Below are 27,890 nucleotides of genomic sequence, written 5' to 3'. Positions count from 1 at the left end.
TCCTCACGAAGCTGAGAACTTCTTGGAAGCACAGATCAATGGTTTCTGCCCGGCTTGGGAGTCTCGAGTTACGTCATGGAAGGAAGATACCCTAACGTCCCTTGCTGTACGTGTATACTGACAAGGGGTCTAGCTTATCACGCATATAAGTAGCATCGAGCTCAGAATCAGCCAGGAAAAGAGGGTCACGTACTTGCCCGCACTTTGGCAAACGCCGTCGAGAAGTCGCGAGCACCCGCTCTACGGAAAGTTTGCCCTTGCTACGCCTCATGCGCGATCATTTGCAAATGATCGGATGAGAACAGGTCGGCCGTGTGCTCGCTCCCATAATATTTAAGTTCGTGGTTCTCGCAAGGTTGAGCCTGGGTACAACCGTCGACGCAGAGCCGCGGAGTCACTCGCCTGGAGACTCACTGCATACGTCGTGCCGACAGTGAAGTATCTCGGCGGTTCGCCTGCGAGATATAAACCAAGGATTTGAGACGCTGATGAGTTCAGCTTGACATCATCGTGATGCAAAGGTTGCAAACAATTTTTCTTCTGAGAAACGTGTCTCTCTCTATTTTCGAGGGCTCGCTGTGTCATGGTCCCGCAAGTCCAAGGAATCCCTCTAGCACCTCGTCCTAGTCACATATACACCTTGTCAGGAACGGTACATTGCTGTGAGTTGTCGATGTGTGCAGCTTTCGCGTTGTATCACGGTCGGTTTGGAGGTGAGCTGGCGCAAGTCAAGTCAAACATCCTGATCGGCACAGCGAGGACGCCCATCTGATACGATGCTCTGGTGGGAAAGATCGTCAGATCAGTGAAAGTGCTTATGAAGCACGGTGTGGATCTAAGCACCTGGTGCGTGGAAGGTACTGAGCTTCAGAACCAGGACTTGCAACATCGGACGGTGACGATGTTTTGTAACACGAGGGAGCTAAGTGCCAGAGTCCCGTGGACAGCAAGACGTACGAGGAGTGAAGAGACTCGACGGTCAGAGAACGATGCCGTCCAATATCAAGCTGAGCTTTGATCTGAGGAGTTCATTGGGTGTAAAACAAGAACAGTGTTTTTGCTGCTTGATCCAGAGGAACTCGATAGAACGGATCATGAGAAACCGGCGAGATGGCGGTGTGATCGGAAAATTCGGAACTGACTCGGAGGGCATAGGCGGGTACAAACCCATAAGGTGTTACTGTCATACGGCCTAGCTCAAGGTGTACATGTGGGGACTCGGACTATTCGTTTGCGGGCGAGAATGTAGCGGATGGCTACACGCGCACCGTCGAGAGCTTGAGGGTATCAAACGAACAAGTGTCTGAAGCAGCAGTTCAGTTCTTTGGGCCCTCAGTGATCCTGTCCATCGTTTGCGTCATAATGGGCTGGTCATTATGACAAAGTGTATAGCACTTACTTGTCCCTCTCTAGTCGTCTGACCAGTCTTGCATGCATATATGCATGTGCAATTGAGCGTACACGTTCCGGGTTTTGATCTGGGTAGCTTGTGCCGGTGGACGTGGGCCAAATGTGGGGAAAGGCGGAGAACCGCCGTCGCGCTATAGAGCCCGATGTCACCCACAGCGGCACTGGACCCGCTTGCTGACCGTCATTCACAATGACATGGATACCCCACTCTTGAGCTGGCAGCGCGACTCACCTGTCTGATCCCTTTCTCTTCACCTCCCACCATCGTCTGAACGGTCTATCTTGATCCCGTACTGTGTAACCCTCTTCTCAACGTGCGGCCTCCCAATTGGTGACCAACACCCCCGGCGCTCTCGGAGAAACCTTGCAATTTTGTCACTCGTCATCCAACCCCGAAACAGACACAAGACATGGCCCAACCTTTGCCGGTAGAGTCTCATCAGACGTCCACCACGATGGACACATCCAATCCAGAGCTCGGCACTGTTATGCAAGACAAGTCGCTCTCCAGCATGCCTGATCCCCCGCCCGTGAAGGAACCGTACAAGGTTTCAGAGGCCCTCGACGACATCTCGTGCGTGACGTGGGCGCTTGACGAGTTCCTGCACTCGAGGATGGTGGAGTCAGAGGAGTACTGTCATAAGAGTGATCCGTCCAAGTGAGTATATGTGCTTCTTCATCTCGGCCAACCACTGAACGCTGAGTCGGTGCTGAATAGGCAGCGAATGTACTTTGCGACTGGCTATGGCTTGATTCAATTCGTGAAGGGTCTGATGTCGTATGAAGATAAGGTGTGTTGAGCTTCTAGGCATCTTGATGGCCCTAACGTAACGGGCTCATCCATCCTGTGCAGGACCTGCTGTCGGCCATTGGGCACACCCGACATGGAAATGCGATTGCCAGTCAACATCGTAAACGCCAGTCGTCAATGGCATCACGCCTCGCGGGTTATGTCGTCTCCTCGTACAGCACGTCAGGCGTGGAATGGATTCAGGATATGACTCCGGTTGAGCGCCATGCCGAGCTCACGTATGCAGAGAGTTTATTCGAGAAGGTGAGTAAAGCTTGTCTGGGCGATGACTTCGCCCCTGCTAATAACACGCCCATCAATTCGCTTAGTCCCTTCTCGGCATCGTCTATTCTGGAGACTGGTTAGCTTTCATCAAAGAGATGTGCGCTATACCTTGCTCGCCCTGAGAACGCAACAACTAACTGTAATGGGCACTCAGCCTGAACATGCGGACCTTGATGAACATCTATCGCCAGCTGTGGAAGTTCATCGAAACGGCTGACGCAGCAGCTGCTGCTCGCGGCGAAGGGCCCGAGGACAAGTCCATCGATGTGCACTTCCGCTCCGGTGTATACCTCGGCATTGGCGTGTCGAATATGATCCTCAGCCTAATCCCCGGCAAGCTCCTGGCGATAGTGGAGCTCTTTGGGTACAAGGGCGACCGGAAGTTTGCCCTCCAGATGCTACAGAAGGCCGGTGGTTGGACTAAGGACTCCGACCAGCCTGGCATCGGCAGAGGTAAGCCCCAATTCTAGTCTCTAGTTTCGTCGTTTCATGCTAACACATCACTTAGAGGAAGAAGGGGTCCGTCGCGCGATATGCGACATGGCCTTACTCATCTTCCATCTCGTCTTATCGAGCTTCACCTTCGACGGTGTCGACATCGACATGGCTCAGAAGATCTTGGACTGGAACCTCAGGCGGTACCCGACTGGTGCGTGTTACTCCTCTTTTCAACTCAATCATCGTTGAGGCCTTGAGACTAGGCGTCTTCTTCCTCTTCGGAGCGGGGCGCCTGTCCCTCTGCCGCAGCCAGCCGGCTCGTGCGATCGCTTACTACACTAAGGCCCTCGAGACACAGTCGCAGTACCGCAACCTGTACCACATATCGTGGTGGGAGATCGCCATCGCCAATTTGGCGCTCTGGAACGTCTCAGATTCGCTTGAGTGCTGGACGAATCTGCAAAAGGAGGCGACCGTGAGTCGACCCAAGTCCATTTCCCTGCTCAAGGGCTGACAAAGTCGGTGCATCGCCATGTAGTGGTCGAAGGCGTGCTATACCTACGGTATGGCAGTCTGCCTAGCCGCACAGGGCAAGCAGAAGGAAGCCGCCGAGCTCTTCAAGAAGGTGCCCGGTTTGCGTCAGCGGATCGCCGGAAAGTCTATACCCCTCGAGGTCAGCCACATTGCGCATCCCCAACTCACTATATGTGTGCTCAACAATTACCATTGCTCACTGCACACACAGAAATTCGTCGCCCGCAAAGCCCGCAAATTCGAGACCCAGGGCGGCCGGCTCGCCGTGCCCGCACTAGAGCTCGCGTACGTCTTCCTCGCGATCGCGCACGCCCCGCGAAAGATCATCCACGAGAAGATGCTTCCCGATGTGCAGGCGCTGCAGGCCAAGCTGAAGGAGCACGAGGCGAACCCCAAGAAGTACGAGAACGGGCACGGGTACTGGGACGACTACTGCCTCGCACATCATCTTGAGGGGGTGTGCTACCGGTTCCTTGCCTACCCGGTATGTAACCGTTGCAGTCTTGTAGTATACTGTGACATACAACTAACCTTATTATATCATGACAGGACCCGGATGCCAGGTTCGAGGACGGGGAAGAGGAGATTATCCAGACAAGCTTCGATGATGCGAGCGAGCGGGCATCGAAGGCGTTCCAAACGGTCTTTGCCAAGGGGACGAAGATCGAGCTCGATCATCATATCGTTTACTTCGCACGTGTGTATCCCCCTTTTGTCCCGACTTCTCGTCCGGATTCTAACCTGCTTGCTGCCTTGTAGACTTTGAGTATGGAAGGCTGCTGGCCCGGTCTGGAGACAAGGAAGGTGCGCGTGCACAGTTTGACATGGTCTTGTCGGGTAAGCCCTTGGTTTTCTTTTGCTATCGTGACGTTCCTCATGGGGTCGCTACAGGTAAACCTCTGGAAGTCAATTCGGCAGGCAAGAAGGTAAGCTGGCCCCATCTTTCAGCGCGGCTGCTTGCTAACTCCCATACTCGCACTTGTAGGGGAAGTACAGCCTCGAAAACGCCTTGCATGTGCGCACCCACGCAGCCTTGGAGGCTTTGGACCGCGACCGCCTACTTTAACCATCTATACCCCAATCTTTGAGCCACAGAATTTACGCGTCAATTTCAGTATCTAACCATTTATAGCCCTATCTTATGCAGTATTTTTGGACTTGGTTCTCTATACGCGAATAGGCTAGCTTTCCCCGATGTTGTTGTAGTGAGCTTTCTAGTCATAGGGTGGAACGCAACTACAAAGTCATACCATATGTACAATACCTTGTTGTTTTGAAACTTCTTTCTGATACGCTGTCTGCTACACGATGCCGATCATCTTTGAATTGGTGTTGTAAATACGCCTCAAGAGGCTGAGAATTATTACTCTTACAAGAGGGCGATCGCTTTGGTATTACTACTGATGAGACGGGTATCGTAAAGTTATGTTTACGCTGCTAATACATACAATGCCAAGATATGCGTAACGGTCATGAACGGTCATACAACGTCAAGATTCCTACAAGATGAAGTGAAATAGATACAATCTCAAGAATCACGGTTGAACGCCAGCGTGTCCGTTAAAAGGTTGAAAATGGCAACGAAAGCAATAGAACACAACGAGGCGACGACCAGAGCTACGATCCACAATATCTGCGTTTCACTTGTATCGGTGAGGTTGATAACGTTGTAAGCTCGATCGGGGCCTCGGCCCATAACGCTCGAGTTACAGTAACAGTTGTTGAACACGTTGGAGAACTGCAGGATGGGGATCGCACAGAGGATGAGGCTGTTGAGAACGGCGAGCGCCTTGCCGCTCCACCGGAGGACGTCAGCGACAGTTTTCCAGGTGTGGAAGGCGGCATCGCGGTAGCGCTTGTGCTCGTTCCAGTGAAACGAGGAAGCATGGTGGGCCGCGATGCTTGAAGCGAGCATTAGCATCCAGATGATGGTCGATAATGCTCCGTAAATGAGGTATGAGAACGAGCGACAGCCGAGTTTCTAGAATCATGATGTTAGCGCTCGTCATAGCCCAGGCGACGATTCCTAACTCACCGTGGTGGGCGTAAACCAAACCATCATGACGGCTCCGCCTGTCGTTCCCCACTGAAGCATCAATCCAGCTACGGACGCGAAGACTATCCGACCCCAGACCCCAGAACCCCAGGAACTCGGCTCGAAACGCATGCGACCACAGTACATCTCGACATCGTATGGCGCCCCATGGCGATTACCCGGGTGTATACTCTCACCGTCACCGACCTCCCACTCACGTTCGGGGTCTACAGGCTTATGTACAAAAGCCCGTTTAGAAGCATACTGAAAAGCGCGTAGAACCTCCTCTGCAGAACGGGACCACCCGAAGACGCGCGAGTAGTTGAAGATGGGCGGCGTGGCGTCTTCATCAGGCGACATCACGTCCTCCATCGCCTCAGGACCAATCGAGATGGCGCGTTCCTCGGTGAGCTCGCCAACTTTGACACTGCCATGGTGCGTAGCTATGTATGCCTTTGCCTCAGAGTGGTCAAAAGCACGGCTGAGCCGGTCGAAATCACATTTGGGTGACAGCTGCTGCCATCCAATTACCACAGGGATCAGCCACAAGAAAGCAGTGCCGATGCTCTGCCCCACGGAGTCAATATTATCGTTGACGTTGGCGAGCGAATCTGCGACAGTGAGCGCGTAGGCGACGATAACCCAAGCGATGGAAACGGCGGCGGAGATGGACCACGTGTTCTTGTAGTTGAGGGACTCGGAGAACTCGGACCACCACTGGTCGTTTTCCGGAAGAACGACGAGAGAGGAGAGCATAGCGCTGTGGGGGTTGACACGGAGGGGCACCTGCTGCAAGTTGGAGAGTACTCGGGCGGCTTGAGCTGTGTTCGGGAACTTTCTAACGGACTCAAAGGACTGGCTGATCCATCGGGTGTTGAGCATGGTGCAGAAGAGTGTGTAGCCAGCGAGAGTAGGGGAGCCCGCGGTGAGCACCGCTGACATGAGGTTATCAGAGCGATACCGTGCTCCGAACGGGAGTTGGGACAAGAGGGCGAGATAAGGAAGAAGCCAAGCGCTGAACTGCTGTGAGAAATTGGTCCATTCGAAGCTCTCGTCGCCAGACCCACACCAGTTAGTGCACACTGTATAAGTAATAGCGGTGGAAGTGAATATATCGGCGAACGCCACCGGGAACCCATTGTTGTCCAGTAGACTATTGTTGAGCTGCGAGTAGTTGGCGTACTTCTGGTTGGACGTGTCGTTATAGAAGTTTTGGACGTTAGCCAAGCAGCTGGTGAAGTTGACCCCGCCAGCCAGCGCTCGTGATGTAAAGAGCATCAGGAGGGAGGCGACTACAAGGCCTGTGTTTTTCAGTAAGGTGAAAACCTAGACAGCATAAGTACTCACCTGCACGCTTATCCATCTCGGGGAAAAGTTGTGTATAAGTAGTGGTAAGCTTCGGATGAGCCGACGGTAACAGCGGCTATGAAACTGTCATGCGGATGCGATATTTGGGACTAAGGAGAGAGTGAGAGGGTGAGGCGGGGGACATTTGCGAGTCAGTATTTATGCAGAGTCGGACGCGCAGCCAAGGAGCAGATATGCCTCGCTTCGGGTTCCTAGGCGTCTACAGCATTCACAGCCTCAACAAGCTGGCGAAACCTCCTCCCCTGCCAAGCCGTGGGGAAATACCCCGGTGTGGCCTTGGAAAAGTCGCCGGATAAGCACAGCCTGTCCAAAACGCCACCGTATCAAGATCTCGTGACCTCAGGAAACCAATCAGAGTTTGGCAAGCACATTGATTCGTCCCTATTAAAAACAGCGGTCAGGACTTGATAAGGACCTTTTCGTGTTGCCCCACGAGGTCCTTTACATCAGAAAGTCCACAAAGACCAAGTGTTATGTCCAGGTCGCACAGCGTCTGCATGAGAATCTGCTCCACACCCACATCACCAGCAATTGCCAGCCCATACATAAAGGGTCTCCCGACTTGCCCGAGCGGAAGGGACGGGTTTAGCACCTTGCATTCTAGAAGACGCCAGCCAACGAGTAAGGGGCTTACTCACTTAGCACGGCCTGCGCACCCAACGCTAAAGCCTTGATGATATCGCTTCCTGTTCGGATCCCTGAGTCGAACAAAATTGCCATCTTGCCTGTTCGCTGTGCTGTCAGAACCTTCTTGGACGCCATTATTGTGGCAAGCGCATCCAATGCAGGGATCGCGCCATCGACTTGACGACCACCTGATAAAAACAATGCAATTGTTTTAGCCATCGTTAGAGTGGATAGTAGTTACTGCATGGGCTCACCGTGGTTGGACACAACAATCCCATCTACACCGATGTCGATTGCCTTCTCTGCATCCTAACGACCAACATCTCATCAATCCTCGAAAACTCGGCATGATCGGACGGCACCCGCAAGCACCCACATCGACAGCCAATATTCCTTTCAGAACGACCGGTCCATCCCAAAGCTTCTTGATGACCTCGAGATCCTCCCACGTCCTAAATGCACCACAGAACATTTCCTTCCCCCACTCTGCACCGAACCTGATCGCTTCTTGTGCCTTCGCATCGCCTGCCGCCGCCGCCGCTCTGAGGTCGTCCTGCACAAACGGCCAGGCAGGCTGCTCGTGCCGGGGCTCGAGCCCATGCCGCGCCATGAATACGGGATCGGCAAGCAATGTAGAGACGCCGAAGCCGTGCGCAGCAGGCAGATAGGGCGTCCCATTGTCGTACGGGCGCCAACCACGCATCATCGTGTCGACGGTGATCACGAGCACGGAGAACCCGTTTGCCTTTGCGCGAGAGAGGATCGAGATCGAGATCTCTTCCGTGCGTGGCCTAGTTCGATTCGGGACAAATGAATGCTTGTCAATGAAAGTGGAGAATTAACCAGGAACAAGGGGTAAGCATACCAGTACAGCTGGAACCAGCGTCGCCCGCCAGGCCCATTGGCCGCTGCGATGTCCTCAAGTGATCTGGTGGACCCGTTACTCAATACGAGAGGAACACCGACTTTGGCCGCGGCGCGTGCAGTGGCAAGCTCTGCCTCCGGATGGACCATTCCTTGATTGCCCACAGGCGCGACAAGCACTGGCGAGGGGTATTTGATTCCAAATAACTCAGTCTATCCCAGCATAGCCCGGTCAGTGACCCATGTACTTGTTGGAATCCACCGTAGGCCGAAGGCGCTTACCTCGAGATTGCGCACCCCGGCGTTTACTAGGGCCCTCGGAATCAGCTTCCATTTTCTGAACGCTGCGTGATTGTCCTCTTGTGTCCATTCGAGACCAGCACCGGTCTTCACGCTCCAGTACGCCCCTGTGAGTATGCGTTGAGTCGCCGTCGTACACAATAAGCGCGGTAAACGCACAGGGACTGCTGGCCTCTGTGAGAACCTTCTTCGCCCTTTCCTCGATCTCGTCTAGGTCCAGCGTCCCGAGCGGAGGTGGCTTGCCCGAGTTAAACAGATCGCGCATCCATGTCACCCACCTGCTAGGCGTAGGGGCGATCGTTGTCATGCTAACAACCAGGAAGCGCCCGTGTCATTCTATTGACGCAGCTGCAAAGGTATATGTAGGAGACACGACCTCACTTCCCCGCTCGTGTCTTCCCATGCGCATCCAGACGGGTGGCCATTACCAGCGAGTGGCCCCGTACTGGGAGACTGAAGCGGTTCATATGACAAAACACATGATCCATTGTTTCCTTAGCCTATAAATATATTTAACGCCGACCGCGCTTTCTACGCGTAAATGAGCCATGGCGACGTCGAATGCATTTTCCATGACATACCGCACTTTATCCCGCAAGCATTGAAACCAAAAACTGAGGCAATCAATAGTCAGACTTTATCAACACCCTCTCCCTCTTCCCAATCAAGTCCTTTACGGACGAATATCCAATCAATCCTAGCGTGATGTGCATATCACAAATCGTTTGCATCAAGATCTGCTCGACACCGTCCTGACCCGCGATCGCCAGGCCATACATGAACGGCCGGGCAACTACACAGAAAGCGAGACAATACCCCGAGTTAGCATTGGACCCACCAATATTCATCAGAGGGATGAGGAACGACGTACTGAGGACAGCCTGTGCGCCCATGGCAAGGGCCTTGATGACGTCACTCCCGGTACGGACGCCCGAGTCAAAGAGGATCGTAAGTTTGCCGTTCCGCTGGGCCTCGACCACCTTCGTAGACCGGGTGATCATCTCCAGCGCGTCGAGCGAGGCTATCGCGCCGTCGACTTGCCGGCCGCCTGCCCGGCACGTCGGCGTGAGTCACAGACGAAGGGCGAGGAAGGAAAAGTACAAACCATGGTTAGACACAATGATCCCATCGATGCCTACGTCTATCGCCTTCTCGGCGTCCTGAGCAATGCAAGATGGTATGTCAGCATCAAGTCATAGAGTACGAAAAAGCGAAAGAAGACCCTTACATCAACTGAAAGAATTCCCTTCAAAACAACCGGCCCGTCCCAGTGCTCCCTTATAAACCCAAGTTCGTCCCACGTCCTGAACGCCCCGCTTCCAATTTCGCCAACCCACTGGCCTCCCAGCATCAGCGCCTCCTGCGCCTTCGCGTCTCCCTTCTCCAACGCATCCCTAATCGTCTTCTGGTCATACGGCCACGTGGGGTGCTCATGTGTGCGCGCCTGGAACCCGAAGCGCTTCATGAACACGGGATCCGAAAGGCCCTGCTGGTTCCCGAAGCCGTGCCCCGTGGGCAGATAGGGTTTACCGTTGTCGTGCGGGCGCCAGCCGATGATCATGGTGTCGACTGTGATGACGAGTGCGGTGTAGCCATTCGCCTTAGCGCGGTTCAGTAGCGAGATAGTAACGTCTGCTGAGCGAGTCCTGCATCCACGAAGAATGAGAGGCGGATGTGGGACACGGAGTGGGAGATACACACCAGTAAAGTTGATACCACCTATGTCCGTCGCTGTTGGCTTCCGCGACCTCTTCAATGGACCTCGACGCAGCGGTGCTCAAGACCATGGGAACGCCCACTTTGGCAGCTGCGCGCGCGACCGCCAGTTCGCCTTCCGGGTGGACGAGGCTTTGCGCGCCAACAGGTCCAACAAAGAGCGGGGATGGGTGTATGACGCCAAATATTGTGGTCTGGTCACCGGACAGGCGCATATATGCAGTCAGGACAATGGGTGGGTATGATGCGAACGATGCGTACTTCAATGTTGCGGGACGCAGCGTCTGTAAGTACACGCGGGATTAGCCTCCACCGGTTAAACGCTTGACGGTTGGCGTCATGCGTTGTGCATATACCCGCACTCTTCATGACATAGAGAAAAGCGGCTAAAGCAGCATCAGCGGCCGGGATAGTGACATACACTGAACTGAGTACGCACATGGATCATTGCTCAGCACCTGCTTTGCCTTCTCTTCGATCTCGTCGATGTCCAGCGTCCCGAGCGGAGGCGGCTGTGCGGACGCGAAGATCTGGAAGAGCCAGGATGTCCACTTGTTCGTCGGCGGAGCAACTGCGTCGGCCATGACGTTCTCGTTTTCAAGGATCCGAGCTATACTAGTGGCAGTAGAAAGATGGTATGAGGAGGACACCAGAGCACCTCAGTGCGAAGTATAGGATCCTCGGTCCGTGCATGGTACGGTATCTCAGGAGCGTGAGTGTTTCAGGTCGCGGAAAAACCTGCGCGACGGGTGACCGCGTCGGCCGCCTAGCCACATGATATCTCTTGCAATCGGTTAGCGGCAACAAAGGAGAGCTGCGAAGGAAGTCGACTGACCTTGATCGGTCCGTACTTAGAGAGTCCGTCGTAAGCTAGTGTCCTTGGTTGAGCAAAAACCGTCCTTGGATGTGGTAGTCTGCCGAGGTGTACCCGAGTTCGCGTGAGGTCCAGGATGCTAGTGAGAAATGCTGACCTTTGAAATCATTCAAGATAGCATGTGTGTCCAAAATCAGGGCTATGATGTGTCGGGGATGACATGGACAGATGGACGCCTTTCGACAAAGCTCACGAGACCTTCGGCGTTTGCCGGCTGGTTTCCGCTGAGTTCCAATTTCCAGCTGTACGCGCATCGAACTCTCCATTCGTCCATCGAATAATTCCGAGTTATAATCATCGCAATCTCTGCACATTCCTGTATTTCCCCCAAGGATGTTACACACTTCTAAACGTGGAAACAGCCGTCAAACACACATCGTGTATATGTCAGCTCTCCTGCGTCAATCCGACTCCTTCGTGGATCCAAACGATATGCTATGGTTGGAGCTAAGCAGCTAGAATGCAACCTTCATATGGCGGTGCTATATATGTTGCGTGAACCAAATAAACGTGACTCATCCGAATGTTTTGTATCAGCCAACCGATGCAGGTTGAACTCCTGCTGTCGGCGCAATCATGCGCTCCGAATCATTTATTTTGCATCAGCTTAATACCTGAATTGGTCTACCTCAGTGTAATCAGGATTGCAGAAGCGTCGGGCAAATGGACTAGTTGACGGGTCTGCTACTGTTCCTGAGGTACCATTTAATGACTGATGGCAGGTGATTCCAACTGAACCTCGACCATTCAATGCAATCCTTAAGAGATTATCAACAATCAATCAGCACTCAACGTCTACAGACGTCGGCAGCTTCAGTGTTCTCGAGTGACGCGTCAACTTGAAGCCGGCCATCTCTTCGAAGACTCTACGTTAGTCACCCCTTTCCCACGTTGCTTCAATGCGTCACTGAAATTTGAAAGCCGATTAGCCAAGAACCATCGCGCATTTTGCATCAGATTCAGCCAAAACTCGGTCGTTAATTAGCGATCCCCATTCCACCCTCCAACAACGCTCTTCAATTTCACCTGTACCCTTCCAATCCACATTACGAGCTATTGACTTAAGCTGATTCAGATACCAATGCATGACGGCAGCATCTTGACACCACCCTCGGGCGAAGATGTCTTATATATAAATCCCTGTCTGTGAGCCTCGTCCAACCAGCATCGAGTCCAAAAACAAACTATCGCCATTACTTAATAGCCACAGAAACACCCATATCATACATCAAACATGCCGCACAAAGCCACCATCAACGACGTCAAGTGCATCCTCATCATCGGCGCCACGTCCGGCATCGGCCGCGCCCTCGCACTGGCCATCCATGATCTGCCGTCGAAGCCGACCGTCATCGTCGCCGGGCGGCGGCAGGACCGGCTCGACGATATCGCCCAGAACGCGGGCAGCGAGCGCATCAAGAGCGTCCGGTTCGATGTCAGCGCACCGCAGGAGACGCTCAAGCGGAACGTGGAGGAGGTCATCAAGGCCTACCCCGAGGTGCGTGCCCCGCATGACATAACAGCAGAGTGACTGATATCGGTGAATGGGTGCTGGTAGCTTGACGCCGTGATGTTCTCGAGCGGCATCCAGCATATCTTTAACTTTGCCGAGCCCCAGAAGATCGACGTCAGCAAGGCCCTCGACGAACTCAACGTCAACTACGGCGCCGTGTTCGCCATGATCACGTACTTTACGCCACAGCTCCTCAAGATCGCTGTACGTTTTCCCTCTCTTCCTTCTACTCCTGACCACTCACGATTGCATGTAGAAAACCGGCAAACCAGCGTTCATCTACACCATCACATCCGGCCTTGGTCTTCTCCCTGCACCGCACCTGTCCAATTACAGTGCAACCAAGGCAGCGTTGCACTCGCTCTCCCTGTCGCTCACGGCCCAGTTGGAGCCGCACGGTGTCTACGTCGTCGAGATCTCGCCTCCGTAAGTCACTACCTGTCATCTCTCTATCATGTGCTCATGCTGTCTACCTCGCACCCTCAGACTCGTCGAATCCGAGCTACACGACCGTAAGCCTCTCTCTCTCCCATTTCTATCAAAACATTGCGCTGACCTCATACGCAGACCAAGGTCTCACTCCCGTCCTGTCCAAAGTCTGGATGCCGCTCGACGAATTCACCAAGCTCACCATGGCTGAGCTCGCCAAGGGCACCGAGCAGATCCCCGTCGGCACCGTGAGCGAGTGGTACAACAACTTCGACACGTACAACGAGGGCAAGGGCAACAAGCTTGACGACGTGAGGAATTTCCAGGCGCGGATTGCGAAGAAAGACTAGATCGATTGCAATAGGTTAATTGTATGATATGTTTGCGAGTTGTGCTCAAAATCCACGAAGGACGTTGCTACGTTTGCCAGAATAACAGTGAGAAGTGCGAAGCGGCTGAAAGGTAGGGTATACTAATGGACATAAGATGACTATGGTACAGAAGTCGCGCTTGTTGAAGTTGAGAGTATGTAATACACGAACGTTCGGAAAGGGATGAATACACGATTGCACGGGCGATTGAAAGGCTTGAAGCAAAAAGTGCAGGAAACGAAGGCGACGAGTAACAGGAACACCATTCTCGCTATGCGTCCTCCGGAAGAGTATATGGACCAGCTAGAACGTGCCAGTTAGCTTTATCCACAAGAAACCACCAAACGACTCACCACCAGTCCTCCGTCTCCACCTAACAATCCTCTCCGCCTTCTCCCACGCGCCCATCCCGCCCCGCTGCAGCTCTTCCCAGCTCTCCGCATCGCTTGTATACAGCATCACCACCACTCTAGGATCGCATACCCCTTCGCTCTCCAAATACTTCTGTGCCATGGGCACAACGACCTTGTCGCTCAGCAGCACCAGCACCTCGAGCCGCTCGCACTCGCCCAGAAGGAGGCGCAGCGCAGCACCGACATTTCCTCTAGCCCAGAAGCGGAAAGAGACGTGCGTGAGGTTCGGAAGACGTTCGAGCCCCAGCGTTGACGTCCACAGTGCCCAGTGATTCACGATATCGAGGTGCGAAAGGCGCGCGAAGAGCGGATGGGTGGCAAGGCCGTACGGCCTTTTCACTTCTGCCCCTCCTTCATCTCCTACTGCTGTTCCTCCCTCACCCCCACCTCCGCTAGCCCCAGGATGCACCAGCAGCGTCGACAAGTTCACCGACATCCTGCGCAGCGGCATCTTGTCAAGTAACGGCTCGAGCACCTTGGGCGCATCCGTGTTGGGTGCTACCCAGAGCGCGACGTTCGACGTGCCAGTGCATAGCGAGAGAACGTGCTGCGCGAGACTCAGTGGTACCCGCTGGCTGATGCACAGCGATGCGATGCGCGAGGCCGCGAACGCACGGTACTGGGTGCGCTGGTGGAGGCAGGCGAGGAAGCGCGCAGTGTGACCTGCGTGCCGGAGGACGATGGTGCTGTATAGGTGTGTTTCGAGCCTGTGATGAGAGGGTATGATATGCGGGTCGAGGAAAGGATGCAGGGGAAAGCGGAAGGCCGGCCCGGGAGGAACGGGTGCATGACGTTGGTGCATGTGGGGAGACGGGCTTATCGTTAGTACCCGAACAGACCTCAGACCACCCCAGCATCGAGGGACAGGCGCTGGGATGGAGACGATGGAAGGACGACGCACCATTCGTGTACCCGGTGTGCAACTAGCATAAGCTTCACCGTCGTCCCGCGGTACGTCTTCACCGTGTAAAGGAGAATCTCGCGCTCGAGCTCTGGCGGGAGGATGGGGTTGCCTTGAACTGCTTGCTCTTGTGACCGTGGAGTAGGACTCGGTTTGGCGACGTCCAGTGGTGCTGCTCCGGGCCTGGCATTGGTGCTGCCCATGGTCGCCGCCGTTGTTCTGGAGGTGGGCGGTCGTATGGGAGCATATTGAGGGAACCTATCGAAGATGCGCGGGGTGCAGTCGACCTCGAGAGGCTCAGGCTCACGTATCATCATGGCTTGGTGAGAGAGGTGACTTCAAGAGAGTAAACGAGAGGTGGTGAGTGAGTCGTAAGTAAGTCAATGTAGAGCAAAAGTGACGAGTAAGTGAGGTGAGAGGGAGGCACAAGGGCAAGCCAAGGGGGCCGGGTGCAGAGTCCGGGGAAGTATATAGGGGGAAGCGGAGGCGACGCGAGGCAGAGACTCACTTGAACATCCCGCGGCAGGTTTCCATCTTCCGGCTTCCTTCCTTTCGCTACTTATACGTCACTCCGTCTGCGACGGCTACTATCTGTTGTAAGCGGACTTGCTGCGCGTGCACTAGCTTGATAGACGGGTACTATCCGGCAGTTACCAGAGCTGGTATGGGGGAGATCAAGAGGAGGTACGGTGACTGGCGAATGAGCGGGGTATGGAGGTAAAGAAAGGAGTATGGACGGTTGCAAATTGAGGAGCCCAGCGGTGTATCCACAAGTCACCGCAGACGCCCAGGGCCTCGAGGATCCACGCAGGCCCACATATACTTACATCCACTACGGTGAATAAAGGTGAGTGATTCCGCTCCCATGGCCAACTCGATGTGCTCAGAGAAGAGGTCATTCATGGGAGTAACAGGTCCCGCGTACTGTATTGACCTGCTATCTGGCAATTCGCCGGTATTCCTCCTGTGCCCAGAGACGAGCTGATGCCTCAGGACCCTCCGCGAGAATTACGTAGGACGCTCATGCTAGGAGCGCTGGATTTGCAACTTAACTTGCCAAAGGTCCGTCGTCGGAAGGCATCCTCCATACAACTACAGTGACTGGATTCCACATTGCAGACCGGCTTGACGAGCCAGGTACTACGTCATACCAATTTATGGACCGATCTTAAGTTGGGACACGACTTGGGTAGGTGGCGTTCGGGCCTCGAGCTGGCTTAGCACGCCTCCAATGCGCCACCGGCGGCTCTATTCTCGCCTCCAGACCGAGATTGGCTGAACTCGCTTTGTTTCTGCTCCCAGGGTCGCTTCCCAAGGTTGCTCCAAGCTACCCTGCAATGTACTGTACCTCTACACCGGGTATACGGCTGGTACGTCCTTGATATAAATTTACGATGCGTTATTCCCTTGCATGAATATCTTATCCCGTCAGCGTTGGTGATAACATAACCGCTACGATCCCAACGACTTTCTATCGCCCGTCCTGCCTGATAGATCCTCATGCCTCAAGTCAGTGCTTGTCAGGCATTATTCTCATGCTAATGACGCTGATTTTCAGTTGTGACGTTTCTGAGGAGCCGGGTTAGGGTGCCATATTCATGCGAAGCGCAGTGAGCTCGACAGTGTACCAAAGCTTAGCGTCTAAGTCAGCCTCCGGTAGCCTGATCTCTTATACTTACCATTTCTTCATGGCGGTTCAGAGTAAGTTGCCCATCCTAGCCAGCGACTGCAGCGTATATATTTGATGGCTTGAAGAAGCAGAAGCCCGATGTAAGTAACACTTAGTTTGTCACCTATAGCTGACGATACACATTGCACATGTGTTCTGATTGGCACCACAGGAATCGGGCTAGCGAAACAGGCACAAGGGCGGCGACCAATAGCTATTTGCTACAGAAAAGTAGTGTTCGTGATGATCCGACAACGTCTGCTCATTTATCCTATCCGGTTACAGGACTGAAAGGGATCGTAAGCCAGTTTCTATCCTGGATGTTGGCCTTGAAGCTGATGGAAGATGGGCAGAATGTGAGTCCGTTACATGATAATCTCAATTCGCTGATAAATTCGTGGGTTCATATTGCATAAGGACTAACAATGATACATGATCTGAGAGTCGACATCAAGAGGTATCTGCGTATACATCTAATCAAAGAACTCGATCTTCGTCTTCAACAGTCGTATAGTAAACCGTCTTTCGTCCCGATTAAGCCTGACTGTCACTTTATCTCCTTGTACGAAGAGCTGAAGTGGCTCGCGGCCAAAGTTGGGTCTGTATCGTGAAGGCAGCCAGCAGATCCTGTGGTTTCTTTTTCGAAGCCAGCCGTGTCTGTCCATGCAAAGGTCTGAAAACGAGAGCGCGTCGAAACAAGCATCTGAACAGTCCTCGTCCCATTCATAAGAGCCTTTTGGGTTCGCATCAAAGGAGGATATAGGTTGCATTTTGAGGTTCATAGTATTGTATCTCTGGGACGTGAACGGGATCGACCAGTACAGCCGCCTGAGGCTGGGACTGGTACAAATACGACGAATCCAATCACGATGCGTCAGAGACGTCGGAGATAAATTGGAAGGTAGCGTATAGGACGCCATCAGAGTATTCGCGTCCACTCCCATCTTCCAATGCCACTGGATATGATCAATACATGTGCCGAGACCGACGAGCCAAATGTCAACCACGTGCTGTTCGAGAGAAACGATACGGACAGAGGTTCCGTCATATGTGGATTCGCATGCTAGCTGAAATGTGCTGCCATCCCAAGAAAATAAAACAATAGCATGCCTCCGATCCTCAATTCGAATGATGAGCGCGATCATAGATTCGTCTTCAGAGAAGACTACATGTTGAATCCAAGAGAAAATCATTTGACACCTCCAAAACGAGAATATTTGACGGCCCGTCTTGATGTCCCATAGATACAGCGGTGCATAAGGGGGGTACCCAGCGAAGTACGTAGATTTGGGTGAGAATAGCCATTTATCGCTGGCAATTTGATATTGATCGAATTCGGTAGCAAATCTGCAAACCTCAGTCGACGAACGCTCGGAGGTTACTATGGAGATTTGCCAGTGATCGCCTTTGTTTTCATCCTCATAACTGTACGCCTTTAGACTAGCGTCTCTTGAGGCACATGCGAACGTAGAATCCTGTTGATCAAGTCCCAGAACCATGGTGCTAGACTCTTGAGTGGCGCGATGCAAGGTAGGATGGGTCAAATCTATGATGTGGAGTTCACGATCGCGAATTAGACACGTGGAATAGCACTAGTACTCTTCGTTTTCAGGTTTCCAGGGAGTCCTGCCCCAACCAAAAATTCTAGCCATTTTATTGCCGACCTTCACTCCTACGACTTCGCCGCGCCACCTAATCAACCCCACATTGCCTTCTGGACTGCCTCGTTGTAACGAGAGAGGTGATTGGATAGTTTTACCATCTTCATGCGCATTCTCATGAACAGCAATGTAATCTACATTTCCCGTTGAGGAATCAAACGGGACCTTAAGATGAACGATAAAGTTTCCATCTGGACTGAAGAAAGCTTCACTATTGAACGTCTCCGAGTCGAGTGGTCCAAACGGGCGCCAGGATGGCTCGAGTGGTCCAAGCGGGTGCCAGGACGACTTGATTTGTCCGAGCAGGCGCCCGGACGTCGTGTTAAAGATGTAAACTTTAACATCGGTGGCGATCATAAGCGAAGCACCGTCGGGAGAAAAATCAAGAATCAGCGTCTCGTCGTCGTAGAGGCAAGGGATATGGTGAGGGATAATGCATTTGCACACTTGGAGCTTTGTCTTGACAGCGTAGATAATAATCTCAGTTCTGCAGGCTTCCTCGTGGAATGATACATCAGCCAAAGCGAGCTTGGTGCCGTCTCCAGTGAATGCGATAGAGTGGAGACGCTCTGAACATTTGATCCTGTCGGATGTACCATCTTCCAGTTTCAACAAGATGCACTCGCTCTGTCGGAGAAGCGCAATGACGGGACCATTAAGAGCGAGCCCGCAAAGATAAGAGTCCACCTTCAATGACGGGGATGAGACCAGTAGCCCAGAGGCAGTATCCCACACGCTGATACAGCCACCTCTGGAAGCACCGGCTATTTGAGAGCCGTCAAGGGATAGGGCGAAATGACAATACTCCTCCGACAGGTTTATGACTCGTGTTTCACAGTTCCAGTAATCTTCCAGACAATCATCGACGAGCATATCGGTGGACTTTGTCGCAGGGTTAGACTCGTATGTAAGCCGTAACTTTGAATTTACTGGGCAGTGCGGGAAAGCGGATTCGTACACGTGAAGAGCTGAGCAACTGATGGGAAAGAAGAACTCCAGAGTCAATCGCCAGCTGTCATAGAGAAGATCTAACACGTCAATTTTGTGCCGGAACGTCCAACCCTACGGATGCAGGTTTAGCGGACATATATTTGGCCCAGAAATCCGACGCAATCTCACCGTAACTAGCTTCCTTGCCGACCGCAGCAGCTCTACGCAGGTACCTAGTTCGCCGAGTAGCGAGTATGCCTCGATCGCGAACAAAAGTCTTGCCTCTAAAAACTCGAGTAGTTGCTGTTCTAGTTCTTCGTCAACCGCGCATCCCCGAAGATGGAATAGCCAGTGAATGCAAGCGTAGCGAAGTGCACGGGGGATTGCGCGGCGTCGTTGGTCAAAGTCGCGGATTTCGTCGTGTAGCAGTGAGGAATCACCGAGACCACAAAGGTCGCGCTTGAGAAACCTTGCCATTGTCACGAAACAGCGGCTAGCCAAAGGACGATGAACCTGAAGGTTCCCAACGCCGACTCGTGTAAGCTGTGTCTGCAGAAAGTCCGGAAACGAGCTATGAAGTGTCTCAACTACATCCAGGGAATTGAGGGCAGGAATATGTACTAGTGCTGAAAATGGGAGGAGGGAATGGTAGATATTAGTTCTGAAAAACCGGTTCAAGTCAACGAAGGGGAGTGGTTCAGCGAGATGGATGATGAGGGATAGATATCGTAAGCCCATACTGCGAGTAGGCTGATCGATGCTATTGATTATAGAAGTGTAGAAGTGGTCGATGCTTCCCCACGTCTGTTGTACGTCAACGTATAGCATGCTGCGTACGAGTTCAAGTCGATCTTGAGGTTGGGCCTGATCAATGAAGCGGACTATGGTGGCTGCGAATATAAAGCGTCCCTTAGCTCATTCGCGTAGCATTGCGACGACGTCGTCAGACGGCCAAGGCTGATCAACCAGCCAGGAAAGCTCATGCACCTCGTATATGCGCCTGAACCTCTCCTGAAAATAAATATGTACGTCCTCTTGGGAGTCATACTGCTCCAGTAACACCGTCCGCACAAGGCCTTGATGAGAGCTGTCATGCATTATGCTACGGATTTCTGACCACAGCCTGCTAGAAATAAATATGTTTTGGACGGGTATGGGTAGGGGGTCGTCGCGGATGAGGAGGAGGAGGAGGCGAATGAAGGAGACAATGTGGTGGGTCCCGTCGGAAGTACCTTCGTCTAGAGCATCGAGAATGAGCGAGGCGCCACCCTTGTCTTTCCAGATGTGCGCCATCGCTCGCAGAGGCTCAATGACGAGTTTCTCAAGCTGATCGCGAGGCGACTTCTCAGAGGAGAGGAGAGCGGGGTCATCGTGGATGGCTTTCATGATAACTTCCTGGGCGAAGTGGTGCTGCAAACCAAGCTGATACGCAAACGTGAGGATGACGCGCTCGAACGTGCTGCGCTTGGTATGCTTCCTGGAAAAGAAAAAGGTACCGGCGAGCGTGCCCTCCTGACGGAGCTCGTCCGCCAGCGTGTGCATGATCGTCGACTTGCCGGACCCGGACTCGCTGGAGACCTAGACAACCTTGCGAGAGCCATCGTGAGCGAGGGCTCTGAGGTCGTTGAGAACGTTGACTCGCGTATTCGGAAGACACTTGGAATGAGGCAGACGTTCGGACGAGTCGTAGATAGCGCCTTGTGCGCATTCCCGCGCAAGGTTCTTCCAGTCTTCGTGGTTGCTTGTATCTGTGGTGAAATTGGTCAGCCCGGAGGCTGGAGAAACGGGACGGAGGGGGAAAAGGGAAGACGTACTCAGGTTCATGGTGGTACGCGGTTGAGATGGACGTACAGCTTGGGCTCCTCGCAGACTGATAAGCTTGCGAACATGCTGTGAACACGGGGTCACATCGGTGGCTTCCGAGCGTACAGCAATTAGCAAGCGCTCATCGTCTTAGAATATGTGCGATAGCCTCGATCCCTATCCCAACCCTACTGGCCCTGGTGGAAACGGCCATGTACCGCGTAAGGCTTTTATAGAAGACCAGACCCAGCCTCAAAGAGTATACAGCACTGCGTACAGCCTGTCTATTATACAAAGCGCCTACCCTATCGCTGACGTTGATACGGGCGTCTAAGCGTGACATCTGAAAACAAATGAATTCAAGCGTTCTAAACGTCCTCACCCCCAACTTCCACATCCACAACCCCAAACTCCACCACCGGCGGCGGACCCTCATCCGCATCTAATCGCTCCCTGTGGAACGACTGCTGGAACGGCATCGTGATTAGCACAGTCACGCGCAGTGGCGGCGGCTGCGGTATCTCCAAGTCGAGTTTCTCTCCGTCGCCAGCGTTTGGTACAGCAAGCAATCCGGAACCAGTAGTCATCACCGGAGCTGGTGAGGGAGCGGCAGCCGGAGTATGTCGGGATGATGGTGAAGGTGAAGGTGACGGGCGTGTAGTAGGTGATCGCGAGTGCACTCCCGAGCGAGATCTCGAGCGACGTCGTGAATGTGACCGAGAACGACGACTACGGTCGTCTGGCTGTCGCCAGCCAATGATGTCGAGGAAGCGCCTCCATCGTGTCCGCTGGCTAGCGTCAGGGTCAAAGTCGGGATTGGGTGACACGTCTCGTGAGGCACTGCGCGAGCGCGATCTCGAGGTTGAGCGGGGATTCATGTACCGGGCTGATAGGGGCTATTCATGGGCAGTCCGCGTTAGCCGCCATGCGAATACTCGTGAAAGAACGGAAGAGATGCACCATAATATCCGCCCACTCCGTTCTTCCCGTCCCCATAGGCGTCACGTCCTTCCCTTTGCCCAAACCTGCCTCTTCCTCTGTCCCATCCTCATCCTCACTTTCCTCATTCACTAGCCTAACCTCCCATAATCTCGGCTTCTCTCCAATATCCTTCCTCCTTCGCCTTCTCCCCCCAAGCCCAAGGTCATTCATCAGCACATTATTGAACGGATCCCGCGAGGGATTCCACGTGCCCGCGCGAATGGCAGCTTCAACAAAACGTTGATGTCGTCTCCTCATGACGAGGCTGCGGATGACGATGCCGGAAGAGACGGCGAGAAGGAGGACGAGAGTGGCTATTAGCGCAGTATACGACAAACGGAGAGGTGGGAAGGGCGAGTGCGTGAGCGGGTCGATGGGGTTCACGTTCATGAGTGCAGAATGAGAGCGAATCGCCGGTGTTGATATCGATATTCAGGTTGGTGAGCAAACGTTGGCGTAGACGAGAGGAGAGGGAAGGGAGGTATCAATAAGAACTCGACAAGAAACAGCAAGGGTATGGGACAGACCTAGGAATGTGTACACTGCAGACGGGGAATAACCCACGTTACCGGTGACGCTCGCCGTCGCGGAATCGGCCATGTGAGTTCCGTGCGCGTGCGTGCGAGGACGGATGAATGGATGAAAAGTAGATGTTATGACGATCGAAAGAATAGATAATGGCGGGTGGGGATGGATGTACGTGCAGAACGGGGCGGAGAAAAGAGAACGGCCAAGATTCGCGCACAGGGAGTATTATTATAAAGCATAGCAGAGTGGTGTGACGCAGAAGAGCAGAACAAGAAAGGTGAAGCAGGTTTTAGCGAAGGGTGGGAAGGAAGCATGAGAGAGAAGAGAAGGGTGGGGGTGGAGGTTTACGATAGGCGAGAGTGATCGATTGGACACAGGTCCATAGATCCATAAGAGCAGACAAAATGCCCGGAGACCCCATTTGAGTGCGTTAGTTCAGTCCCGCGTGGATAGGGGAGTGTAAGATGCCGAGATGTAGGGTACGTGGATGGTCAGCAAAGCAGTGATCGACCGAGGAAAGCAGAATATAATATCGTGTGAAAGTAGTCCAATTATACGACGGGGAGGCGTGGAGTGGAGAGAAGGAAGGGAAAGGCGAGATGAGGCGACTATAAGCATATGCACACTGAACGAGAAGAGGAAGAGACGCACGGTACAGCGTTGCATTGGACGCGAGGCCAGAGGGCATTCCATCAGCACTATCAGTCGATACAGCTGAGGGACTTGACGCCGATGCTGAGCCCGTCGCATCCTGTGAAAGGGACGACGTGGGCGTTACTGAGATTGTGGATGAAGAGGCAAGACTAGACGTCGACATCCTTTCCTCACGTTCAGTTGGTGTTTGTTCCTCGGTTGTAGGTGCGACTCGAGCTCAGAGCATGAGATGGGGATGGCAGATGCGAGGGATGCGAGAAGGGCAGAGGGGGGCTAGCAGGCGGCCGGCTATTTGGCAAGCCCTCGTGGGTGATGCCTGGCTAATTATGACGAGGACGAACTGGTATGGTATGCGCACAACCGCGTGCGCCGTGCACCAAGGAGATGATTCTGTGGACCATTATTAGCAACAGAACCTTCGCGAAAGGCTGATAACGGGATGTGTGGAGGAGTAAAAAGCGATAAATTGGGCGTTGGACCCATGAACTGGGCCGTTGTTGATAGGTGGATGACTGGGGCAAGTGGTTTGTAGCAGGTGCAAATCCTCGAGCGCCGAATCTCGCGGAGAATAGAAGACTCAGCTCACCGGTCAATCGCCCAGCCTTTACTCTAACGTAGCTCCAGACTGGAGTACTGAATGGATTGACTTGCGCCGAAGATGGTGTTGAGACAAACAGGACGAGGGACGGGGGTGGAGGAGGGTACAGCTGGATTTGCGACGGCGCACTTTGTTCGGCTCATTGTGAGCTATAGAACCACTTCATTCGTGAAGCAACTTTATCTCCGCCGCTCCATCTCGGCTTTTCCCGCTGTAGGTTGCGAGCTAACCTTGTCGACGACGACCACTAGATCCCCTACAGAGCACAATTTGACCTCTAATGCCCATGAAAACACCTCAGAGTACCTTTACGGATGCTTGCAAGCCCCGGAAGCTCACAAGTTCAAGTGGATCGCTGAAGGCGCTTGAGTTCAAGTAGGTGCCATTCGCCAACTCTTTATCATTCGCAATGCGCCCTCTTCGCACAAAACGACAACAAATTCAAAGTTCTTCAAAGACCTTCTGAGCACTCGGCGCTTCAGCTGAGTGTATATATGCGGTGCGTTCAGCCCTCGGTCGATGGAGAAGATGCACCATAGCCTCATGCTGCACCTGTACGTCTCTTTCTCGCGCCTGAAGCTTATGACCTCTTCTTTGCTCGACATAGATACAGGTGACGTCGCCAATGCCGCATATATGCAGGCCACTCCTGATCAAACCTCAGACCTCACAGATCACGATGCTGTAAAGGTCATATCCATGTCCTCACCGCTTGGTAAGCCAGGTATTGCCGTAAGGGAAATATGTCTGCTCTATTGCGGTGCGCGATGATAGGTGGTGATCCACCAAGCGCCACCCCCCTGACGTATGATATCAATGAGGCCCCGATTTCTCTTGAGCTCAGACGAGGGGTTCTCGAGAACTCGAGAAGAGCGTATCAAACCCAGCCTCGGTATCGACTGCGCCAAAGTGCTTGATACGGTGCAGAGAAACTCAACGCAGGGACGCATACTCCCACCCCACCGGTTGCGAATTCTTTCAGCTGCGATGCTACCTCCAGCAGCCATGAAGTCGGATAGTGGGTATATGCGGACGAGAGTTCATTGCCGGTGAGATATTAAAGTTGCGAATGTGGAAGTCGGGGACAAGGGCGCTTACAAGTTACAGCTCCCTGTAGCCCTTGCTTGCATGTTGCCTTTAGGTGTCATACTTATGCGGCCGATCCGAGGGTACCAGGCATCAGGTACTGTGCCTATGATGATGTACCCCGTGCTATGTCGGGAAAATGTCGGAACCCCGCTGACATACACACGCGTTCCGGTAAAGTAGCGGGGTTGTCGCAACTGATGGTTTGTCAATGTCACGTTATGGTCCACCACGCCTTTGAGCGACTTACAGTGTGCTATGAGTTTTCAGTTACAGTATGTCAGGAAGCAATGTGTTCACGAAGGATGCCTGCCCCCCCTGTCCTTTGCTATTATGTGAGCTGGTAAAGAGAACCTTATCGCTATTATCCCGCCCAGTAGCTGACAGCGCGTGAACAGCCCCGGAGCTTCAAGGACTGTTTTATGACCAAGCTTGAAGAATACACGAAAAATGAGATGATCGCCACTGATCGCTCACTGATCGCATAGCCGATCTTCCCCCGGGTATACTAAACATGTCGCGGATGCAGCTCGACACTGGCAAAATGCCACCTAGATTGATAGCCGAGCTGGCAACTTATGACAATGCCAGAAACTTTTAATCATGTTCCACGAGTTCCACGTGGGCGATCTCCACGATCGACGTCGGAGAGTCTGACACGAGGCTCGAACAATCAAGAGGCTACTCCTCGGTTACTCCAGGCCCCGTTACTCCAGGCGGTCAGCGCGAACCGGCATCACGCAGCCGCTCCAGGTTAGGTAAATACATAAGTCGTTTCGTTCCTCCTTCACGACCAGGAGTTCTTTGCACCTCTTCACTTCCCCAGACACCCCGCGTCACGGTCTCTGAGTTCCTCAACTCTTCTTCGTCCACCATTAGGCGATTCTAGGGACAGTACTCGCGCTGAGAACCTTACTGGCCAAGATGGACAAAGCACAGGCGTATGAAGAGCTCTTGTATTTTGCGGAGGGGAACAGGATGGTCGGAGTAAGTCCTTCGATTATACTGGATGCCCCTTCCGACCTCGACACTGTGAACCATCCTGATATTGACACGCAAACATCAGTATTTTATAGGTATGATTGGGATTCAAGTCTTTCCGTAACGCATATGAGGCTGCTTGCTAATGGTCATCACAACTTTTAGTTTCGATAACCGCATTATTCGTAAGTAATTTTACTCTGAATTCTTCTTCGTGCTTCTCAACCCGACTTGGTGGAATGCTCAGCTTTACGACTTTTTATTCCACATAGCAGACGAGGCTCGTTATACCTACTACCTCCCCTACGCGAGTCCCTAACAATGCACGATCTCTAGATGCGATTCATATGGAGAGTACCTCGATGGGGCATGGGCAAGTCCTTGTACGTCATGGCAAAGTACATCAACTTCGCTATGATACCCGTCAGCATGGCTGGTACGTCAAAGGCACATACATGTATCTCGAGCTTGCGTGTTGACTCAATTCTTTGATGCAGGTCAGCTTCCATTTACAATATCACCTGAGGTACGTTTCGAACCCATACTTTGGGAGATGGGAAAGTTTAAAGGGTGTAATGCTGGCACGAGCAGGCATGCGCGCCTTTGTTTTACGGAAGCATCGGTAAGCACCATGATGCCGACTCCGAAGCGGGTCGTAGATTCACCACTGTCCTCTCAGCTACGCAAACATTTGCAATCACGGTTTCACAATGTAGGTATACACCTTTCTCCTCGGACATGAACTGAACCTGAAATGTCGGCAGGTCTCTTCAGCTTGCGCAACTACGCGATGTGGAACGGGAACCGGATCGCGATAGGCATTTCCATCTTCAACTTCTTTGTAAGTTCTCCCTCGTCGCGCCTTATCTCCGTTTCGCCTGATGGTCATCGTAGAGCGCATTGATCATCGTCAGCGTACTATTGGGTCTGTATCTACCACTGATAACATGTAGGCTCTGGGTTCTCGCAACTTTTATGCGCTCCATCGTTGTCTGACACTCCGCCGTATGCTCAGTCGGACCAAACCCAATCCCTTCAATCACTGGCTGCTTCAAAACGGGCGGCAACAACCACGCCCTGGCTGGATGCTTCATGGTTGTTCTGCTCAATGAAGCCAGTAAGAAATATCCTTCGTATAAGCTGGAGCGGACATTCGAGTGAACCGGCTAATGCCCATTTTCAGTACTTCTTATTTCGATAGGATTCAGACTACGCCTCAAAATACGAGAAGGGCGGAACCAGCTGCTCGAGACGCTCATGCGCGACGGCTTGCTTTATTGTATCACCATCTTTCGTGCGTCCTCTTCGTTGGTGATGTTCCTCGCACTCTGACAGCGATTTACCAGTCTTATCGCTGATAAATGCCGTGGTCCAGTTCACCGTATCGGTGTGTTTTCGTATATACGTCTGGTTTCCTAGTTTTCAGGCTGATGTTGCAGAACAGATCGCGTACATTGAAACGACCGAGTTGTAAGCGGGATATTGTGACCTGCCCGAGCTCGCTAACAATCCATCCTTATCTCAGGTTTCAGTCCGTTCTGCAAACTATACTCGCGACCAACATGCAGCTGCACCTCTGCCGCGTCCATCAAAACACCTCCTTAGGCATGGTGGCGGATACAAACGTTAGCTCCATAAACTTCTCCGACATCGATGCTAAGCGCAAGTCGCGCATGAACGCGCCGCCTCAAGAGACTTCGGATGCCAGTACCACTACCGGCAGTGTTATGATGATTGGGCGACAGACCGAGACTCTGCCGATCCCGCCATGGCCGACGGTCGCGTACGAGTCGCAGGGCGTTGTTTCGATAGGCGCGCAGAGTATGGAGAGTGGTGTTGTGACGGAGGAGGCGAGACAGAGTGTATAACTGGATTACAGTATACCCGGTGGCAGGCTGCTAGACAGGTGAGTTAGTAACGAGACGCTTAGTGGCATCAAGGCTGATGCGCATCATATAAGTAGATCAGCCGTTTTTAACGTTTGATGCTGCAAGTTTGTTTCGTGTTTTATATACTAGCTGTATGATAGGTCCTTGTATCAATATTGTGGGACTCACCCTTTTCTGACGAACGTAAAGAGATCGTTTGGCTTTAGATAAGTTGAGATAAGGAACGCGTAGAGGCTTGATGA

The 27,890-nt window shown here is 52.9% G+C and overlaps 12 protein-coding genes across 12 annotated transcripts; 4 read left to right on the top strand and 8 right to left on the bottom strand.

Moving 5' to 3' along the window:
• Positions 1 to 1,820: 1,820 nt before the first annotated feature.
• Positions 1,821 to 4,769, top strand: CONPUDRAFT_147567 (uncharacterized protein; the record flags this gene model as incomplete). The annotated part of the gene is made up of 13 exons (XM_007776892.1): positions 1,821 to 2,068; positions 2,129 to 2,201; positions 2,264 to 2,464; positions 2,530 to 2,582; positions 2,640 to 2,938; positions 2,994 to 3,134; positions 3,187 to 3,398; positions 3,462 to 3,596; positions 3,669 to 3,941; positions 4,007 to 4,154; positions 4,217 to 4,294; positions 4,349 to 4,383; positions 4,443 to 4,769. The coding sequence occupies 13 exons, from the start codon at positions 1,821 to 1,823 to the stop codon at positions 4,521 to 4,523; spliced, it is 1,977 nt and encodes a 658-aa protein (XP_007775082.1). The 3' UTR covers positions 4,524 to 4,769.
• Positions 4,770 to 4,985: 216 nt separating this feature from the next.
• CONPUDRAFT_66882 (uncharacterized protein) lies at positions 4,986 to 6,770 on the bottom strand (the record flags this gene model as incomplete). The annotated part of the gene is made up of 2 exons (XM_007776620.1): positions 4,986 to 5,438; positions 5,493 to 6,770. 2 exons carry the CDS (start codon positions 6,768 to 6,770, stop codon positions 4,986 to 4,988), a joined length of 1,731 nt encoding a protein of 576 aa, XP_007774810.1.
• Positions 6,771 to 7,257: 487 nt separating this feature from the next.
• CONPUDRAFT_159794 (oxidoreductase) lies at positions 7,258 to 8,958 on the bottom strand (the record flags this gene model as incomplete). The annotated part of the gene is made up of 7 exons (XM_007776891.1): positions 7,258 to 7,460; positions 7,517 to 7,675; positions 7,742 to 7,796; positions 7,864 to 8,278; positions 8,353 to 8,564; positions 8,634 to 8,758; positions 8,811 to 8,958. 7 exons carry the CDS (start codon positions 8,956 to 8,958, stop codon positions 7,258 to 7,260), a joined length of 1,317 nt encoding a protein of 438 aa, XP_007775081.1.
• A 316-nt stretch (positions 8,959 to 9,274) lies between these two features.
• Positions 9,275 to 10,951, bottom strand: CONPUDRAFT_159793 (oxidoreductase; the record flags this gene model as incomplete). Its single annotated transcript, XM_007776890.1, has 7 exons — positions 9,275 to 9,444; positions 9,523 to 9,699; positions 9,757 to 9,811; positions 9,880 to 10,297; positions 10,353 to 10,561; positions 10,629 to 10,753; positions 10,807 to 10,951. The coding sequence occupies 7 exons, from the start codon at positions 10,949 to 10,951 to the stop codon at positions 9,275 to 9,277; spliced, it is 1,299 nt and encodes a 432-aa protein (XP_007775080.1).
• A 1,065-nt stretch (positions 10,952 to 12,016) lies between these two features.
• CONPUDRAFT_112964 (NAD(P)-binding protein) lies at positions 12,017 to 13,597 on the top strand. The gene is made up of 7 exons (XM_007776889.1): positions 12,017 to 12,111; positions 12,171 to 12,387; positions 12,446 to 12,739; positions 12,800 to 12,958; positions 13,011 to 13,180; positions 13,241 to 13,266; positions 13,322 to 13,597. Exons 3-7 carry the CDS (start codon positions 12,476 to 12,478, stop codon positions 13,531 to 13,533), a joined length of 831 nt encoding a protein of 276 aa, XP_007775079.1. The 5' UTR covers positions 12,017 to 12,111; positions 12,171 to 12,387; positions 12,446 to 12,475; the 3' UTR covers positions 13,534 to 13,597.
• Positions 13,598 to 13,608: 11 nt separating this feature from the next.
• On the bottom strand, positions 13,609 to 14,791 carry CONPUDRAFT_85699 (uncharacterized protein). The gene is made up of 2 exons (XM_007776888.1): positions 13,908 to 14,791; positions 13,609 to 13,857 (listed from the first exon to the last, which is right to left on the bottom strand). The coding sequence occupies exons 1-2, from the start codon at positions 14,767 to 14,769 to the stop codon at positions 13,826 to 13,828; spliced, it is 894 nt and encodes a 297-aa protein (XP_007775078.1). The 5' UTR covers positions 14,770 to 14,791; the 3' UTR covers positions 13,609 to 13,825.
• Positions 14,792 to 14,807: 16 nt separating this feature from the next.
• CONPUDRAFT_159790 (uncharacterized protein) lies at positions 14,808 to 15,185 on the bottom strand (the record flags this gene model as incomplete). The annotated part of the gene is made up of 1 exon (XM_007776887.1): positions 14,808 to 15,185. The coding sequence occupies one exon, from the start codon at positions 15,183 to 15,185 to the stop codon at positions 14,808 to 14,810; it is 378 nt and encodes a 125-aa protein (XP_007775077.1).
• Positions 15,186 to 15,536: 351 nt separating this feature from the next.
• Positions 15,537 to 16,489, top strand: CONPUDRAFT_85698 (uncharacterized protein). The gene is made up of 6 exons (XM_007776886.1): positions 15,537 to 15,705; positions 15,843 to 15,930; positions 15,988 to 16,057; positions 16,171 to 16,238; positions 16,301 to 16,377; positions 16,427 to 16,489. Exons 2-5 carry the CDS (start codon positions 15,853 to 15,855, stop codon positions 16,307 to 16,309), a joined length of 225 nt encoding a protein of 74 aa, XP_007775076.1. The 5' UTR covers positions 15,537 to 15,705; positions 15,843 to 15,852; the 3' UTR covers positions 16,310 to 16,377; positions 16,427 to 16,489.
• Positions 16,490 to 18,083: 1,594 nt separating this feature from the next.
• On the bottom strand, positions 18,084 to 19,881 carry CONPUDRAFT_147562 (uncharacterized protein). Its single transcript, XM_007776885.1, has 2 exons — positions 19,318 to 19,881; positions 18,084 to 19,260 (listed from the first exon to the last, which is right to left on the bottom strand). The coding sequence occupies exons 1-2, from the start codon at positions 19,864 to 19,866 to the stop codon at positions 18,130 to 18,132; spliced, it is 1,680 nt and encodes a 559-aa protein (XP_007775075.1). The 5' UTR covers positions 19,867 to 19,881; the 3' UTR covers positions 18,084 to 18,129.
• A 43-nt stretch (positions 19,882 to 19,924) lies between these two features.
• On the bottom strand, positions 19,925 to 20,952 carry CONPUDRAFT_169884 (uncharacterized protein; the record flags this gene model as incomplete). Its single annotated transcript, XM_007776884.1, has 3 exons — positions 19,925 to 20,706; positions 20,767 to 20,876; positions 20,943 to 20,952. The coding sequence occupies 3 exons, from the start codon at positions 20,950 to 20,952 to the stop codon at positions 20,044 to 20,046; spliced, it is 783 nt and encodes a 260-aa protein (XP_007775074.1). The 3' UTR covers positions 19,925 to 20,043.
• A 179-nt stretch (positions 20,953 to 21,131) lies between these two features.
• CONPUDRAFT_147561 (uncharacterized protein) lies at positions 21,132 to 23,806 on the bottom strand. Its single transcript, XM_007776883.1, has 5 exons — positions 23,681 to 23,806; positions 23,092 to 23,484; positions 22,440 to 22,454; positions 21,892 to 22,226; positions 21,132 to 21,827 (listed from the first exon to the last, which is right to left on the bottom strand). Exons 2-5 carry the CDS (start codon positions 23,255 to 23,257, stop codon positions 21,300 to 21,302), a joined length of 1,044 nt encoding a protein of 347 aa, XP_007775073.1. The 5' UTR covers positions 23,258 to 23,484; positions 23,681 to 23,806; the 3' UTR covers positions 21,132 to 21,299.
• Positions 23,807 to 25,702: 1,896 nt separating this feature from the next.
• On the top strand, positions 25,703 to 27,627 carry CONPUDRAFT_159786 (uncharacterized protein; the record flags this gene model as incomplete). Its single annotated transcript, XM_007776882.1, has 12 exons — positions 25,703 to 25,765; positions 26,096 to 26,195; positions 26,257 to 26,285; positions 26,351 to 26,381; positions 26,439 to 26,471; positions 26,524 to 26,600; positions 26,654 to 26,708; positions 26,775 to 26,876; positions 26,961 to 27,053; positions 27,106 to 27,146; positions 27,204 to 27,229; positions 27,285 to 27,627. The coding sequence occupies 12 exons, from the start codon at positions 25,703 to 25,705 to the stop codon at positions 27,625 to 27,627; spliced, it is 993 nt and encodes a 330-aa protein (XP_007775072.1).
• Positions 27,628 to 27,890: the final 263 nt, after the last annotated feature.

Source organism: Coniophora puteana (genome assembly GCF_000271625.1).
Source record: "Coniophora puteana RWD-64-598 SS2 unplaced genomic scaffold CONPUscaffold_18, whole genome shotgun sequence".
NCBI lineage: Eukaryota > Fungi > Basidiomycota > Agaricomycetes > Boletales > Coniophoraceae > Coniophora > Coniophora puteana.
Note: the sequence above shows the minus strand (reverse complement) of the source record. Positions and strands in the feature narration are given on the sequence as shown.

What these genes read in the sequence shown, in the direction of transcription:
- CONPUDRAFT_112964 (XM_007776889.1), top strand. Translation starts at nt 12,476, where the DNA reads ATGCCGCACAAAGCCACCATCAACGACGTCAAGTGCATCCTCATCATC. An exon ending in CACAGCTCCTCAAGATCGCT is followed by an intron (nt 12,959 to 13,010) that starts GTACGTTTTCCC and finishes GATTGCATGTAG; the next exon opens with AAAACCGGCAAACCAGCGTT. An exon ending in GTCGTCGAGATCTCGCCTCC is followed by an intron (nt 13,181 to 13,240) that starts GTAAGTCACTAC and finishes TCGCACCCTCAG; the next exon opens with ACTCGTCGAATCCGAGCTAC.
- CONPUDRAFT_85699 (XM_007776888.1), bottom strand. Translation starts at nt 14,769, where the DNA reads ATGCACCAACGTCATGCACCCGTTCCTCCCGGGCCGGCCTTCCGCTTT. An exon ending in GTGGAGACGGAGGACTGGTG is followed by an intron (nt 13,858 to 13,907) that starts GTGAGTCGTTTG and finishes GGCACGTTCTAG; the next exon opens with CTGGTCCATATACTCTTCCG.
- CONPUDRAFT_85698 (XM_007776886.1), top strand. Translation starts at nt 15,853, where the DNA reads ATGCCTCAGGACCCTCCGCGAGAATTACGTAGGACGCTCATGCTAGGA. An exon ending in TGCAACTTAACTTGCCAAAG is followed by an intron (nt 15,931 to 15,987) that starts GTCCGTCGTCGG and finishes TCCACATTGCAG; the next exon opens with ACCGGCTTGACGAGCCAGGT. An exon ending in TAAGTTGGGACACGACTTGG is followed by an intron (nt 16,058 to 16,170) that starts GTAGGTGGCGTT and finishes TTCTGCTCCCAG; the next exon opens with GGTCGCTTCCCAAGGTTGCT.
- CONPUDRAFT_147562 (XM_007776885.1), bottom strand. Translation starts at nt 19,866, where the DNA reads ATGGGCTTACGATATCTATCCCTCATCATCCATCTCGCTGAACCACTC. An exon ending in CGGCAAGGAAGCTAGTTACG is followed by an intron (nt 19,261 to 19,317) that starts GTGAGATTGCGT and finishes CTGCATCCGTAG; the next exon opens with GGTTGGACGTTCCGGCACAA.
- CONPUDRAFT_147561 (XM_007776883.1), bottom strand. Translation starts at nt 23,257, where the DNA reads ATGTCGACGTCTAGTCTTGCCTCTTCATCCACAATCTCAGTAACGCCC. An exon ending in CGGAGTGGGCGGATATTATG is followed by an intron (nt 21,828 to 21,891) that starts GTGCATCTCTTC and finishes GCCCATGAATAG; the next exon opens with CCCCTATCAGCCCGGTACAT.